Genomic DNA, 17,703 nt, shown 5'->3' on the forward strand with positions numbered 1-17,703 from the left:
ATTCACTGGTCATTATGCACAGGGAGAATGGGGTGATACATTGGGTTTGATTCAAGACTAATACAACTCTCAAGACAGTGGTTCATTCGTTTTTTATCAAATGTTTTCAACTTTTCAGTGTTATTCACTGTATCAGTGACTCATAAGAAGTTTCATAAAATAACTTTGCCAGAAAGTTATTCATAATCCACATAGCCTAATCTGGCAAATATTTTCATCCAGATGAATTTTAGCTTGGCCCCAATGATGTACTGGGCCGTACGCACTACCCTCTGTAGTGCCTTGCGGTCGGAGGCCGAGCAGTTGCCATACCAGGCAGTGATGCAACCAGTCAGGATGCTCTCGATGGTGCAGCTGTAGAACCTTTTGAGGATCTGAGGACCCATGCCAAATCTTTTCAGTCTCCTTAAGGGGAATAGGTTTTGTCGTGCCCTCTTCACGACTGTCTTGGTGTGCTTGGACCATGTTAGTTAGTTGGTGATGTGGACACCAAGGAACTTGAAGCTCTCAACCTGCTCCACTACAGCCCTGTCGATGTGAATGGGGGCGTGCTCGGTCCTCTTATTTTTCCTGTAGTCCACAATCATCTCCTTTGTCTTGATCATGTTGAGGGAGAGGTTGTTGTCCTGGCACCACACGGCCAGGTCTCTGACCTCCTCCCTATAGGCTGTCTCGTCATTGTCGTGATCAGGCCTACCACTGTTGTGTCATCGGCAAACTTAATGATGGTGTTGGAGTTGTGCCTGGCCATGCAGTCATGAGTGAACAGGGAGTACAGGAGGGGACTGAGCACGCACCCCTGAGGGGCCCCTGTGTTGAGGATCAGCGTGGCGGATGTGTTGTTACCTACCCTTACCACCTGGGGCGGTGCGTCAGGAAGTCCAGGATCCAGTTGGAGAGGGAGGTGTTCAGTCCCAGGGTCCTTAGCTTAGTGATGAGCTTTGAGGGCACTATGGTGTTGAACCCTGAGCTGTAGTTAATGAATAGCATTCTCACATAGGTGTTCCTTTTGTCCAGGTGTGAAAGGGCAGTGTGGAGTGCAATAGAGATTGCATCATCTGTGGATCTGTTGGGGCGATGTGCAAATTGGAGTGGGTCTAGGGTTTCTGGGATAATGGTGTTGATGTGAGTCATGACCAGCCTTTCAAAGCACTTCATGGCTACAGACATGAGTGCAACGGGTCGGTAGTCATTTAGGCAGTTTACCTTAGTGTTCTTGGGCACAGGGACTATGGTGGTCTGCTTGAAACATCTTGGTATTACAGACTCAGACAGGGAGAGGTTAAAAATGTCAGTGAAGACACTTGCCAGTTGGTCAGCGCATGCTCGGAGTACACGTCCGGGTAATACGTCTGGCCCTGCAGCCTTGTGAATGTTGACCTGTTTAAAAGGTCTTACTCACATCGGCTACGGAGAGCGTGATCACACAGTCATCTGGAACAGCTGATGCTCTCATGCATGTTTCAGTGTTACTTGCCTCAAAGCGAGCATAGAAGTAATTTAGCTCGCCTGGTAGGCTCGTGTCACTGGGCAGCTCGTGGCTGTGCATCCCTTTGTAGTCTGTAATAGTTTGCAAGCCCTGCCACATCTGACGAGCGTCGGAGCCGGTGTAGTACGATTCGATCTTAGTCCTGCATTGACGCTTTGCCTGTTTGATGGTTCGTCGGAAGGCATAGCGGGATTTCTTATAAGCTTCCGGGTTAGAGGCCCGCTCCTTGAAAGCGGCAGCTCTACCCTTTAGCTCAGTGCGGATGTTGCCTGTAATCCATGGCTTCTGGTTGGGGTATGTACGTACAGTCACTGTGGGGACAACGTCATCGATGCACTTATTGATGAAGCCAGTGACTGATGTGGTGTACTCCTCAATGCTATCGGAAGAATCCCAGAACATATTCCAGTCTGTGCTAGCAAAACAGTCCTGTAGCTTAGCATCTGCTTCATCTGACCACTCTTTTATTGACCGAGTCACTGGTGCTTCCTACTTTAGTTTTTGCTTGTAAGGAGGATAGAATTATGGTCAGATTTTCCAAATGGAGGGAGAGGGAGAGCTTTGTACGCGTCTCTGTGTGTGGAGTAAATGTGGTCTACAGTTTTTTTTCCTCTGGTTGCATATTTAACATGCTAGTAGAAATTAGGTAAAACGTATTTAAGTTCCTTTGCATTAAAGTCCCCGGCCACTAGGAGCGCCACCTCTGGATGAGCGTTTTCCTGTTTGCTTATGGCTGTATACAGTTCATTGAGTGCGGTCTTAGTGCCAGCATCGGTTTGTGGTGGTAAATAGACAGCTACGAAAAATATAGTTACTGCATGATTTTAGCGGCTTTACTAACGCGTTAGTTCTATTAGCTATGTTGACTATGACGTTACTTTAGCTAATACGGTGACAATGATGTAGGCTGTGTGTAGCTATGATATGGTTTGGCTTGGAAAGGATTTTTCGCCTGGTCACATACAGCTGATGTGTTGTGCATTGAAGTCCACAAGTGAAGGGAAAAGGTGAGAGGAGGAGAGCGCATAGATGCGAGAAGGAATATAATGTGGCTGCTATAAAAGTGAACTGTGTTTACACGTGATCAGGTATGTATTCATTCCGCCGATTCTGTTGAAAAACGTTTCTTAAACTGAAGCAAACGGAACAAAATGGGGATAAACATAGCTGAATTTGTCCAATAGAAACTCTCATTTGCAACTGTTGGACTAATGACTACACCCTATATCAGCTAGATGCAGGCAAGAGTGTGCAAGGTGTTATTGAATGCGTCACGGTCTGTCACCTCAAAAACATTTCTCGACCTGTGTGCAACTACGTTGTAAACTTTAATTAATAGACTAGGTTGTAGCAGCCTCATGATGGGTATAGGGAAAATTTGAGTATCATGTAGTAGCCTTAACCTATCGCAGTTACATTGAACTGGGTGAATGGAATATGAATGACAGTCATCCAATATGCTGTAACAGAAATAATGCCATGCTCATGAAAAAAGAAACCCATGACTAGACAAAACCAGAAGTAATTCCTTATGACTGGAATGAATGTCACCTGGCATCTCATGGTGAGCTCTTAGTCCTGACCCCTGACCTTAATTACAGACGGAGCCCAGCCCAACCCTGGATGCCAGCGAGACATGTCTCCTTCCATCAACCAACTCCTGAATCGTCTTAATTACTTCCTTCATCTACTCCACAGGGAATTATAATCCTGCTCTTTTCCGGGATCAAACCACTTCCTGATTGATACAGGTGAGTGCCAACAATAGAGTGCCTTCAGAAAGTATTCATACCCCTTTACTTTTTCCACATTTTGTTGTTACAGCCTGAATTTACAATGGATTCAATGTAGATTTTTTTGTCACTGGCCTACACATACACACACACACACACAATACCTCATAATGTCGAAGTGGAATTATGGTTTTCAAAATGTTAAAAATGAAAAGCTAAAATGTCTTGAGTCAATAAGTATTCAACCCCTTTGTTATGGCAAGCCTAAAGTTCAGGAGTAAAAATGTGCTTAACAAGTCAAATAATAAGTTGCATGGACTCACTGTGTGCAATAAGGGTTTATCATGATTATTGAATGACTGCCTCATCTCTGTACCCACACAAACAATTATCTGTAAGGTCCCTCAGTCGAGCAGATTCAACCACAAAGACCAGGGAAGTTTTCCAATGCCTCGCAAAGAAGGGCACCTATTGGTAGATGGGTAAAAAAAAGATTTCGAGCAAGGTGAAGTTATTAATTACACTTGGGATGGTGTATCAATACACCCAGTCACTACAAAGATAAGGGAGTCCTCCCTAACGCAGTTGCTGGAGAGAAAGGAAACCGCTCAGGGATTTCACCATGAGGCCAATGGTGACTTTAAAACAGTTACAGAGTTTAATGGCTGTTATAAGAGAAAACTGAGTGAAAAGAAGTAAGCCTGTACAGAATAAAATATTCCAAAACATGCATCCTGTTTGCAACAAGGCACTAAAGTAATACTGTATATGATTTGGTAAAGAGGGCCTAAAATGAACTTTTTGGTCCATCCAGACACTGTGGCAAGTAGATAATAATAAATCAAGCAATCTACCAGCCACTGATTTTTTTACCAGCCAAAATATTTTGGGGAACATAATTACATAAAAACCTCACAAAAATAACAGATAACCATGCTTTGTAATGTTTCTAAAACAATACATTTATTAGTAAGAAGTAATGCATTTCATTTTTTGTGACCCGAGTCTTTTAATCAAAATATCAGATACAAATGTTCAGCTGCCAGTTTAAGGGCGGGAGGTTACCATGGTAACGGGGACACTCAAGTCCTATTGTGTGCGCGCGCGTGAGATTTTGGATCTGACAAGGCTAGGGCGTCTATTCCCTATCAGTTTAACCAGCAGACTCAAACTATCGTTGAAAAACAACTGAACAAATGTAAATAGCCAAGAAACACAAGGACAAAGTCTCACTTTGTAGACTTCAGAGTACATTAAAGCAACTTTTATGCCTGTGCACAGCGCCTCCAAAAAAGGTATCTACAGTTGAAGTCGGAAGTTTACATACACCTTAGCCAAATACATTTAAACTCTGTTTTTCACAATTACTGACAATTAATCCTTGTAAAAAGTCCCTGTCTTAGGTCAGTTAGGATCACCTCTTTATTTTAAGAATGTGAAATGTCAGAATAATAGTAGAGAATTATTTATTTCAGCTTTTATTTCTTTCATCACATTCCCAGTGGGTCAGAAGTTTACACACACTCAATTAGTATTTCGGTAGCATTGCTTTTAAATAGTTTAACTTGGGTCAAACGTTTCGGGTAGCCTTCCACAAGCTTCCCACAATAAGTTGGGTGAATTTTGGCCCATTCCTCCTGACAGAGCTGGTGTAACTGAATCAGGTTTGTAGGCCTCCTTGCTCGCACACGCTTTTTCAGTTCTGCCCACAAAGTTTCTATAGGATTGAGGTCAGGGTTTTGTGATGGCCACTCCAATACCTTGACTTTGTTGTCCTTAAGCCATTTTGCCACAACTTTGGAAGTATGCTTGGGGTCATTGTCCATTTGGAAGACCCATTTGCGACCAAGCTTTAACGTCCTGACTGATGTCTTGAGATGTTGCTTCAATATATCCACATACATTTTCCTTCCTCATGATGCCATCTAGTTTGTGAAGTGCACCAGTCCCTCCTGCAGCAAAGCACCCCCACAGCATGATGCTGCCACCCCTGTGCTTCATGGTTGGGATGGTGTTCTTCGGCTTGCAAGCCACCCCTTTTTACACCAAACATAACGATGGTCATTATGGTCAAACAGTTATATTTTTGTTTCATCAGACCAGAGGACATTTCTCCCCATGTGCAGTTGCAAACCGTAGTCTGGCTTTTTTAATGGCAGTTTTGGAGCAGTGGCTTCTTCCTTGCTGAGCGGCCTTTCAGATTATGTCGATATAGGACTCGTTTTACTGTGGATATAGATACTTTTGTACCCGTTTCCTCCAGCATCTTCACAAGGTCCTTTGCTGTTGTTCTGGGATTGATTTGCACTTTTCGCACCAAAGTACTCTAGGAGACAGAACGCGTCTCCTTCCTGAGCGGCATGATGGCTGCGTGGTCCCATGGTGTTTATACTTGCATACTATTGTTTGTACAGATGAATGTGGTACCTTCAGGCGTTTGGAAATTGCTCCCAAGGATGAACCAGACTTGTGGAGGTCTACAAAAAAAATTCTGAGGTCTTGGCTGATTTATTTTGATCTTCCCATGGTGTCAAGCAAAGAGGCACTGAGTTTGAAGGTAGGCCTTGAAATACATCCACAGGTACACCTCCAATTGACTCAAATGATATCAATTAGCCTATCAGAAGCTTCTAAATCCATGACATCATTTTCTGGAATTTTCCAAACTGTTTAAAGGCACAGTCAACTTAGCTTATGTAAACTTCTGACCCACTGGAATTGTGATACAGTGAATTATAAGTGAAATAATCTGTCTGTAAACAATTGTTGGAAAAATGACTTGTGTCATGCACAAAGTAGATGTCCTAACCGACTTGCCAAAACGATAGTTTGTTAACAAGAAATGTGTGGAGTGGTTGAAAAATGAGTTTTAACGACTCCAACCTAAGTGTATGTAAACTTCCGACTTCAACTGTATATCAGCACTTCACACATTGCACACAGCTCCACTGTTGCTGTGCGAGGTGGGATATAGGATTCATATTTATTTGTGCAATTAGCAGCTATGAAACAAAACAGCAGAAATACTTTGAAAACAGCTACTGCAGCATTTGTCTAACCCTAACTCGTACGTGGTCATACTTTACTTTTTACTATTTTTCTTAGCTAATTAAATGCTTGCACTGTAGAGCCCTGCAAATTGACCACCCGCCAACATTGCTGAAGAAATAGACATTCTTACCCGCCAATACCTAAATATACCCTCAACGGCAGGTGGCAGTTGTTAATTTTATGGTGGCTAAGCAATTAACTTTTTGTCCTGAATACAAAGTGTTATGTTTGGAGCAAATCCAATACATTACGGTGTACCACTCCATATTTTCAAGCATAGTGGTGGCTGCATCATGTTATGGGAATGCTTGTAATCGTTAAGGACTGGGGAGTTTTTCAGGATGAAAAAATAAATGGAACTAAACACAGACAGAATCCTAGAGGAAAACCTGGTTCAGTCTGCTTTCCACCAGACATTGGGAGATTAATTCACCTTTCAGCAGGACAATAACCTAAAACGCAAGGCCAAATCTACACTGGAGTTGCTTACCAAGAAGACAGTGAATATTCTGAGTTGGCAGACTTACAGCTTTGACTTAAATCTGCTTGAAAATCTATGGCAAGACATGAAAATGATTGTCTAGCAATGATCAACCACCAATTTGACAGAGCTTGAACAATTTTGAAATAATAAAATGGGCAAATGTTGCACAATCCAGGTGTGGAAAGACTTACCCAGAAAGACTCATAGCTGTAATCACTGCCAAAGGTGATTCTAACATGTATTGACTTCAGAGGGTTGAATACTTATCTAATCAAGATAAATTAGTGTTTTACAAATATAATACTTTTTCGTCCACTTTGACTGAGTATTTTGTGTACATCGTTGACAAAAAATGACAATTAAATCCATTTTAGTCCCACTTTGTAACAACAAAATGTGGAAAAAGTCAAGGGGTGTGAATACTTTCTGAAGGCACTGTATAATAATAATAAGACAGATGAAACTGGAGAACAGAGGGGGATCATAAAAACGTATCTTTGATACAATAACAACTTTCTATGGTTTGTTTGTGATTTCACAGACCGGGCTTTAACAAAAATGGGCCCCTCAGAAATGGATTGAGAAACAGTGCTCTGTGGTCAGCTTGCTGTGGTGCTGTATGTTCTGTAAAGTATAACCCCCATAGTGTATCATTATGCCCTTAGCTGCCAGTCCCAGTCTCACCAGGGGATGGAGCACTTAGCTCCATAACTCTGTTCTGCCAGCTGTTGCAGCCTCAGTATCCTCTCTGCCTGGATCTGGAACAGGGTCTTGTGGGATGGCAGGCCCACGTCGTACATGCCTTTAGGGTAGGACACCCCCAGCCTGGTCCCCTGGCCGCCCGCTAGCAGGAGAACAGCCACCCTGCTCTGTGAGATACACCGCAGACCTGGGTGAGGAGAGAGACAATAGATCAGTTAATGTATGAGACTTTCATTTAGCTAGCTACTCCTTCACTACTACCAAAATTAAGGACCCACTTAGATGATGCTACGACAGTTACATGGTGCCAGAAAGCACACCACATTTCAATAATATTTCAAGAGCAGCCTTGTAATTATGCCCTCCCCACGATCCTCATCACTGCACACCTCTACTGTCTTGCTTTCGGCTTCTCTCCATCCTCAACCTCCAGACACTGGCAGGCATTCGAACCAAAACAGATATGCCACTAGAAATGTGTTCATTTGCAGGTAGAAATGTTTTCAACATCCACTGAAGTAGCTAGCAAGTTTACTAGATAGCTAGCTACAGTAGTTGCCGTGGTAACCAAACAAACATACTTACTAGTTTAGCTAACCAAACCATCCGTCCTAGCTTGCCATTAGGAAAATCTAACAGAACAATTTAATAACGTTTTCAATTCGACTTTTGCTTTCAAAAAGCATTTCTAACATAGAACATGTAAGAATGAACTATAGCCATTGAATTCTACCGTGCAAATATACTGTGCGTTATAGGGAAATAATGCACGCTCTAGAACGCCCTTCAAGCCAATCAGAAACAAGCATTCAAAAATGTCATGGTATAATTACGCAATAAGGCCCAAGGGGGTGTGGTATATGGCCATTATACAACGGGTGGGTCTAATCCTGAATGCTGATTGATTAAAACTGCATTCCAGCTGGTGTCTATTTCACATGTTACCACAGGCTAAATATATGACGTTGAAATGCCTATTTACTCTGTTCCATCTGACTGTGCAATCCACTGTCTCATCAACCCTGCCAGGAAATGTATAAACTTGATCTCCACTATAAAAAGCATCTAGACATTATCTCCCATTTCTTTTAGACTAGCATTTGGTTTTCAACAGCAGAGATTTGTATAAACCTTGCTGTCCGTCTCTCCGACCTTTTCAATATTGAATTACGATCTCCACGGTCCCATATAAAGTATATGTGTCCGAACGAGCCAGACAGCAAATTGAGCTGGTTGTCATGGCAACATACTATTTTTTCAGTTGACTGGCTAAATCGATACTTGTTGCAAAAACTAAAATGGATGAGTGGAACATTTATTTTGATCTTTTCGGCGGCATGACTATGGATGAATGGGAAAAAGAGATGGCAATAATACCCAGGCATGCAGATTTGGGGGATACTGCATTGAATGACCTAGAGAAAAGCCGCAACAACAACAAAAACACAGTTAAGAATACAAACTGGGCTGTGCGGTGCTTCGAGGGCTGGCTAGCAGAGAAGAGAAAAGTTGTTGACTTCAAAACTGTCACTAAGGAAGAGTTTAACATCCTTCTCCGACAGTTTTATGGAAATGTACGAAATGGGAAGGGGGAGCAGTACAGCATAAGTAACTACCTGGCACTCCAGAGTGGGCTCAACTGATTTCTAAATGACCCACACATCGGTCACAGCTGGTGCCTTATGAAGGACACTGAATTTACCACCTCAAATCATGTATTTCTGGGCAACATCAAACAGCTAAGGCGGCAAGGAAAATATATCACGAACAGCCACCCTCCCATCACCAATAAGGACATGGCCCAGCTCCAAAACTCCCAGGCTCTGAATCCCGGTACACCAAGGGGTCTGGTCCAGAAAGTGTGGTTCGACCTCCAGTTACATCTGGGTCGAAGAGGAAAAGAGGGGAACAGACAACTAAAGCCCAACTCATTCCTTGTAAAAACAGACGAGAACGGTCTAAGGTATGTTGTTCATAGCCTGTTTGTGTTATTTCTAAGTTGCACTCGTAATTAGGCTAATGGAAAACAATATTATAACAATGCATTCTCTCTCTCAGATACGCCACTCTCGCATATAACGAGGCCACAAAGAATAATCCGGACCCAAGGGAGAGGGGCAGGGAGTCCAAGAGGGGATTCATGTTCAAGCAGCCAGGGAACCCACTATGCCCAGTGGCATCACTGGAGAAATATCTATTGAAATGCCCGGATAACGCCCTTGCATTTTATCTCCACCCAAGGAGAGGAGAGTGTATCGGGGACTCGATCTGGTACACTTCAGAGCTGATGGGCGTGAACTATCTGGCAGCACTTCTACCAAAGATCTGCAGGGCAGCCGGAACAACTACATATACAAATCACAGCATCAGGACCACGACAGTCCAGAAACTGGCCAATGCTGGTTTAGAAGCGAAGGAGATTGTCAGTGAGTGGGCATCAGCTCAAATGAATGTCATGGATTGTCTTTCTTTTGTCTGAACAGTGTCCTGACAAGAGAGCACATTTTCTCTGCCAGGCAAAGTCGCGCATCATAAGCGGATTGTTATGGATGTATCCAAATAAATGTCCCAAGAAAACAGCTTCAACAAATGCAAATGCAGCTACTTTGCTGGCTGAACTTTTTGACGTAACTGTAAATTAGCCGTAGTTGGCTAGCTAGCAAACAAGGGATAAGAACGTTGCCAGCCAGTATGGCAATGGAACATTTAGAACGAACGACTGGGTCGCGTCTATAGATACTGAACAAAAAGACTGAACGACTGGGTCGCGTCTCTAGCAACCCTAGATTTGTGTCGGGACTATATCTTGTGGAAGGATGAAATAGCACGAATAAATTAATCCAAATAACGTTTTTAATTAAAATAGGTAAATCATTATTTGAATATGTTGGTAACCCGTGGTATATTGGTTTAAATATACCACGGCTAAGTTCATATGCACGACACAACATGGAATGTGGGACAGTTGGAAAATATATCCCGACACCTTGCAATCATGACGCAATAAGCGCCTACACATGCAGACCGTATTTGCTACAAAGTTACAGAAAGCTAAACCAACAACCACACAAACCGAAATTGGATACATTGTAAACGCAGGTTCAACAATTATATATATATATATATATATATATATATATATATATATATATATATATATATATATATATATATATATATATATATATATATATATATATATATATATATATATATTTTTTTAGCTAGCTAGCATTCATTTGTTTTTGCAGAGACCATTTGTTTTTAGCATCTGATGACCTAGCTAACGTGGTGAGTGATGAACATGAATTTCTCTGGTCCTTACTATTCATGACGCAAGTGGCGCTATGCTGTCAAATCCTCCCACATTTGTAGTTTGACCAGCTGTTTTCAGCAACTTCTATTTTTTTATTCAGTTGTCATATTGGCAGGTTTGTTAGCAACAAACTATTTAGTTAGCTTCTAGCCTAGTGTTTGATATGCAATGCGATCTCCTCGTAATGAACAGTGTCGAGTGTCCTGACGAGAAGGCAAACCTTTCTTGCTATGCCAGGCAAAATCGGGCATTATCAGCTCATTGTTATGGATGTCTCCAAATGAATATCAATACAAAACATCTACTTTGCTGTTATTCTGGCTGCAGTCTGGCTGTCGTGACTGTGTTAGCCGTAGCTAGCTGGCAAGCAAGGGATAATAACGTTGCCAGCGAGTATGGCAACGGAACATAAAGAACGAGCGACTGGGTCGCGTACATAAATATCAAACGAACAACTGGGTCGCGTCTCTAACAACCAAAATATGAGAAAGTAGGAATTTGCTTATTAAAATGTATATATTTACTACGTTTTTTTATTTCTACCGGTAAATGTGTGCTTCCAAATTGTTTTCTTTGGCGACTGTGGTATAAGCGGGATAAACGCCTCCATTCTGTACATTACCTTGGAAAAATGAACTCCGGCATAAGGTAATGTACAGAACGTCGGCGTTTATCCCTTACATATGTTTTTGTTTTAAGAATGAACAATTAATAGGTAAAAAATGCCATAAATTAAAAACATTTACAAAATGTACAGGAGCCCTCTGCTTAGGCTGCTGATGGGCGCCATGGCAACTGTAGAACTATGAAATATGGTACAAACAATAGGCCTATAGCTTATTCAAGCAATATAACTAAAACTAAACATATTTGTGATGGTTGCCAAAACTCAAGAACACTATGGAATTTTATGGCTAACGTATAATCTACCTTGGAAAGGAGTCCTGATACAATCATTGCAGGTGAAACAGCAAGATAAACTCAAAATAACCCATAGTTCAATTACAGTCAACCTCACTATCTAAACATACCAGGTCAACTACACCCTTATTATACAGCTCTACTTTATCTTACAATAAACTGTTGTTATGCGAGTCAGTGATTAGCCCACAAATATGCACACAAGGTCCTGAGCCATTGAGAGTGGACTGGAAGGTGCTATTGTAGGCTTTGGCTATCCTGACTCATACACACCCTGGGGTGTATGTATCCTTAGCTTGCTGCTGTAGATGTTGGCTGCCCTGACACACACACACACACAAACGATTAAGAACTGACGCAGAGCTGGATGACCTCATGAGTGAGGGCGCAGTGAGCAGTACCCCATTTACGTCAGGCCCAAACCAGAAACAGATGCTCCCTCCCTCCTCCTCCTTCATCCCCCAGGCTGGACCTCCCCAGCTACAGGTCAGGCCTGCTAAACATTCAGAGGTTTTACTCCAAGGGAGTAGCCTATTTTACAAGGCTACGCCAGTTAAATGTCTCAAACAACTCCATATTTCCTAGATCATGATGAAAGAGAAACTGGACAAGGGAATGGTGTGACTGAATTGATGTTCTCAATAAACCCATATTCAGCTTTCTTTATGAATCAGAGTGTTAAGAGTTATAAGGCTCACTGATGGTGCTTTGTGAAATACAAGCCAGGATCCCCCTTAGCCATTTCAACATCACAAGCCATCAAGGTTTACCCACTTTCCCCTAAGGGTTGCCAGGTCATGTAAGGGTTGCAAGGTCTTGTTTAACCTCAGGGTTACCATTATATGATCCCAGTAAATACTACATGCTGCTGCCCGTCACTGTGCTATTTGAAGAGGGTTACCAGAGACATGTTGGGCGGGTTAGTTCCAGTAGCCCTGCCTGCCCTAAGGAAATTATCACCCCACTACCTGGGAGTGTTGAATAAGGTTTGACCTCAGTTTATGCCCTTGCGTAACTGAGAAGACCGACACACACACACACACACACACTGCACGAACAGAACGTAATACTAATCAGAATATACACCTACTATATAACATTATATCGCGCACCATAAAACCTGATATGATTTCCCTGTCTGTCTGTTTCACTTCCTGGTAGCATATAAAATAGAGGTTGTTGTAAATCGGTGGAATTCAATCCCTTGAATGAAATAAGCTCCTGTTTAAAAAGCTAAATAGAAACTGCTTCAGGCTTTGTGGAAGAAATGCATCATTATGACTGAGTCACAAAAGTGTCAACTCCAAGCTCAATCAAGATTGAAGTTTTCATGTATTTGACATACAGTACTTGATCCTGGTCTTGTCCCCCCCCACCCACCCACCCACCAAATGGGAACCCCTGTACCAGCCGACTCACCCTCCTCTTCCCAGACCTTGAGGCAGTCTCTGTCCCTGGTCACGCTGCCCAACACCTCCCTGGGCACCGGCTCCATGCGGGTGTCCATCTTCTCCTGCTTGCTGCTGCCCGACACCTCCATGGCGCTGCCGAAGAACTTGTTGATCTCCTGGAAGTCCATAGCTTCCAGGTCAGAGGTCATCTCGGCTTGCTGCTCGGGGGTCAGCTCGTCCCAGAACTGCACGAGGTGAGACTGGCCGGCTTCAGCCAGCCTCTGGGCCAGTCTGCTTCTGGTGCTCTCCATGACAATGATCACACTGCTGGGTTAGGGCTAAAATAATCTCCTCTAGGGAATCTACCTACCACACCCAGAACAGAATAGGAAAGTGTTGTGAGTGTCAGGGATATGTAACTAGCCTACACAGTCATGATGATTGACTACATTACTGGGCTCAAAACTCATCTGAAAACTAACACACCCAATACAATGGAAACGTATTGTGAGTGTCATTTGAATACACTTGCTCTAAATAGAAACATAGATGCTGGTACCGCTCTGGTTCAACACTAGCCATATTTATGACTAAAAATATAATAAATTGTACAATCTGAATTTTTGTCAACACGTACATCATTGATATCTGTGGTACCGTAATGACATGGGTGTGCCTGCCATGTTTCTTCTAGCAAATCATTAGTTAGGTGACTTTATTAGACACATCTATGAGGACATTCTAGTAGGGAACTTGTTACAAACTAGACTACACGCCCATCTGTCCATTTCCCCTTTGATTTACATCAACAGATAAACTGAGCTGTCAATTTGGCACCCCAATACTGGCGTAAATTTGCTTGATCTTTTCTACTGCAATAAGCAGGCCAGAACCATATCCTCGGGACACCAATAAGTGGTGTTTACTTATGTTGACACTAAACAGAACATTTCCCCTGTCAGACAATCCAAGACATAGAAAGTGTTCTAACATGCAATGAATACAGAAGTCCCTCTTTGATGCACCAAATCTATTTACAGGTTATTTCTAAGTTAGCTAGCTAATGTAATACTACACATTTAACACTATCATATAGAGCCATAATGCCGCGGTTATGTTAACTAATCAAATCGGATATTAACTAGCTATCTAACTAACTACATGATGACTATCATCATCATACCATTTGTGGTCCTAAACATCACGCTATGGGCGCGCGACGATAATTGAAACCTCGTATTCTACACACGTGGTTGAATATTATTATTTTTGCTAACTAGACTATTCGATGTAAATATAGCTAAGATAATAGCAATTGGAGTTTATATAGGCTTACCTTCAACGCTGTGTCTAGGAATCAATTTGGCCGGACAGCGTCTAACAGGAGATTCTTGTATTGGCCACGGTGCCCCCACCCCCTCGAGTACACCTCCTACATCCGTCACTTTGACGTGGCACTCGAGTCGAATGGGAACGCCCTACAGCTCACTTACATTTTGCCGTTACAGTATTGAAGAAAAAGTCAGAAAAACTGAGTAAGATCAGATCAGTAAGATCATATTAACCATAAAGTGCTTAACCATAAAGATGAACCATAAACAGACAACTATGGTAGTAAAATAGTTATGAGACCATCCAATGAGAACTGATCCACGGCAAAAAAAAATTGCCCTCATAATTCTTTGTCATTTTTGAACTGTAGACTGATCCCATATCTGTAGGGGACAACAACTGGGGCGGCAGGTAGCTTAGTGGTTAAGAGCGTTGTGCCAGTAACCGAAAGGTCGCTGGTTCTAATCCCCGAGCCGACTAGGTGAAAAATCTGTCGATGTGCCCTTGAGCAAGGCACTTAACCCTAATTGCTCCTGTAAGTCGCTCTGGATAAGAGCGTCTGCTAAATGACCAAAAACAACAACAAAAAAACAACCACCCATCCAATCAGGTACGAGAGGAAGTAGAAACGTGACGTTTGACTTTAATTACGGAGAAGTCTAAATGGGATCCTTGGGACGTCACAACTCTGACGTTACCCCATTGAAGTTGACGTTCAAAAGGTTAAAGAGCAACTGCCCCTATAAACCAACTTCTTATTTCGAAAACACCCTATGTGACATCGATATGAGTCAGGAACATTTATTCTACTGTCAAAATTGACTACAAAGTGTAAATAGGATAATTTTGGTCATAAAGTCAGTCTCGTCCAAAACGGAGTTTTGTGAGACTTGTGGTTATGACAGCATCACAATGGGCGCATTCCTTTGCCCAGGTGTTGCTGACGCCTGTCAGATCTTACAACGCCTGGAAGGGTATTTTAAGTATCAGCTAACCACATTATATGTTATAGCAATCTGTCAGTCGATGACACAGTCGATGATGTGAATATGTACATTTAAAAAATATGTACATTCATTGGAAACTCTAAAATCTCTGACTTCAGTGCATTCAAAACAACTGGGAAATCGGAATGAACAGTCATCCAATTCGGAATTCCAAGTCGGAAACTTGGGCATCTTTCGAGAACACCGATTTTCCGACCTGAAGATCAGTTGTTTCTATATTTCTTAATTCCATTATTTTACTTTTTAGATTAGTGTGTATTGTTGTGTATTGTTAGATATTACTGCACTGTTGGAGCTAGGAACACAAGCATTTCGCTACACCCGCAAGAACATCTGCTAAATATGTGTATGCGACCAATAACATTTTATTGTATTTGTCTTGAAAGCACCAATAGACGGGTTGGCTGACAATGTCACAAAGATGATGCACGCACTTCAATGGGGCAGAAGTCTGTGTGTTATTGTGATTCTGGATGTGAACCCCGTCTGTTTTGCCCCATAGTTGCGCATGTGTTGGTTTTGTTGCTAAACAACCAACCCGTCTATGCAACGTCTGAGCAGAGGAACATGACCAACGTAAATGAAGGTTGGGTTTGTTTCAATCCTGCCCACAGCTGGCAGCGCACAAGTAACTGGGCGTGTTCCTCTGCCCAGGTGTGGCTGACGCTTGCTAGATCTTACAATGCCTGGATAGGTATTTTATGTATCAGCTAAGCACATTTGTTATAGCAATCTGTCAGACGGTGACACAGTCGATGATGTGGAATGCAACCAACATCTGAGCAGGGGAACGTGACCATAATCAGTTCGGAGTGCAGCTGCATGCGACCCAATCATAATTTCCATAGTCAATTTGGGTTGACTTTGAATATCCCTATAAAAAAAAAATATATATATATTTCACCTTTATTTAACCAGGTAAGCCAGTTGAGAACAGGTTCTCATTTACAACTGCGACCTGGCCAAGATAAAGCAAAGTAGTGCAATAAAAACAACACAGAGTTACATATGGGGTAAAAAAAAAACATAAAGTCAGAAATACAACAGAAAATATATATACAGTGTGTGCAAATGTAGCAAGTTATGGAGGTAAGGCAATAAATAGGCTATAGTGCAGAATAATTACAATAGTATTAACACTGGAATGCTAGATGTGCAAGAGATTATGTGCAAATAGAGATACTGGGGTGCAAAAGAGCAAAATAAATAACAATATAGGGATGAGGTAGTTGGGTGGGCTAATTTCAGATGGGCTGTGTACAGGTGCAGTGATCGGTAAGGTGCTCTGACAACTGATGCTTAAAGTTATTGAGGGAGATAAGAGTCTCCAGCTTCAGAGATTTTTGCAATTCGTTCCAGTCATTGGCAGCAGAGAACTGGAAGGAATGGCGGCCAAAGGAGGTGTTGGCTTTGGGAATGACCAGAGAGATATACCTGCTGGAGCGCAGACTACGGGTGGGTGCTGCTATGGTGACCAATGAGCTAAGATAAGGCGGGGATTTGCCTAGCAGTGATTTATAGATGGCCTGGAGCCAGTGGGTTTGACGACGAACATGTAGTGAGGACCAGCCAACAAGAGCGTACAGGTCACAATGGTGGGTAGTGTATGGGGCTTTGGAGACAAAACGGATGGCACTGTGATAGACTACATCCAATTTGCTGAGTAGAGTGTTGGAGGCTATTTTGTAAATGACATCGCCGAAGTCAAGGATCGGTAGGATAGTCAGTTTTACGAGGGCATGTTTGGCAGCATGAGTGAAGGAGGCTTTGTTGCGAAATAGGAAGCCGATTCTAGATTTAACTTTGGATTGGAGATTCTTTATGTGAGTCTGGAAGTTGAGTTTACAGTCTAACCAGACACCTAGATATTTGTAGTTGTCCACATACTCTAGGTCAGACCCGTCGAGAGTGGTGATTCTAGTCGGGTGGGCGTGTGCTAGCAGCGTTCGATTGAAAAGCATGCATTTAGTTTTACTAGTGTTTAAGAGCAGTTGAAGGCTACTGAAGGATTGTTGTATGGCATTGAAGCTCGTTTGGAGGTTTGTTAACACAGTGTCCAATGAAGGGCCAGATGTATACAAAATGGTGTCGTCTGCGTAGAGGTGGATCTGAGAGTCACCAGCAGCAAGAGCGACATCATTGATATACACAGAGAAAAGTGTCGGCCCAAGAATTGAACCCTGTGGCACCCCCATAGAGACTGCCATAGGTCCAGACAACAGGCCCTCCGATTTGACACACTGAACTCTATCGGGCTAGTTGAACCATCGGTAAATT

General features: G+C 42.4%; 1 protein-coding gene across 2 annotated transcripts in view; it reads right to left on the bottom strand.

The window, feature by feature from the left end:
• The window catches only part of LOC311131321 (UDP-N-acetylhexosamine pyrophosphorylase-like), a 32,902-nt gene extending 18,415 nt beyond the window's left edge, over window positions 1-14,487 (bottom strand). For both annotated transcript variants that reach the window (XM_084164228.1, XM_084164227.1), the window contains exons 1-3: window positions 14,424-14,487; window positions 13,116-13,453; window positions 7,442-7,646 (exon numbers count right to left, since the gene is read on the bottom strand). In XM_084164228.1, coding sequence (XP_084020354.1) covers window positions 7,442-7,646; window positions 13,116-13,398 — 488 coding nt within the window. In that variant the 5' untranslated portion in view covers window positions 13,399-13,453; window positions 14,424-14,487. The remainder of the gene's footprint in view (window positions 1-7,441; window positions 7,647-13,115; window positions 13,454-14,423) is intronic.
• Window positions 14,488-17,703: the final 3,216 nt, after the last annotated feature.

Source organism: Coregonus lavaretus, assembly GCF_964263955.1.
Source record: "Coregonus lavaretus genome assembly, chromosome: 6".
In the NCBI taxonomy this organism is placed as follows: domain Eukaryota; kingdom Metazoa; phylum Chordata; class Actinopteri; order Salmoniformes; family Salmonidae; genus Coregonus; species Coregonus lavaretus.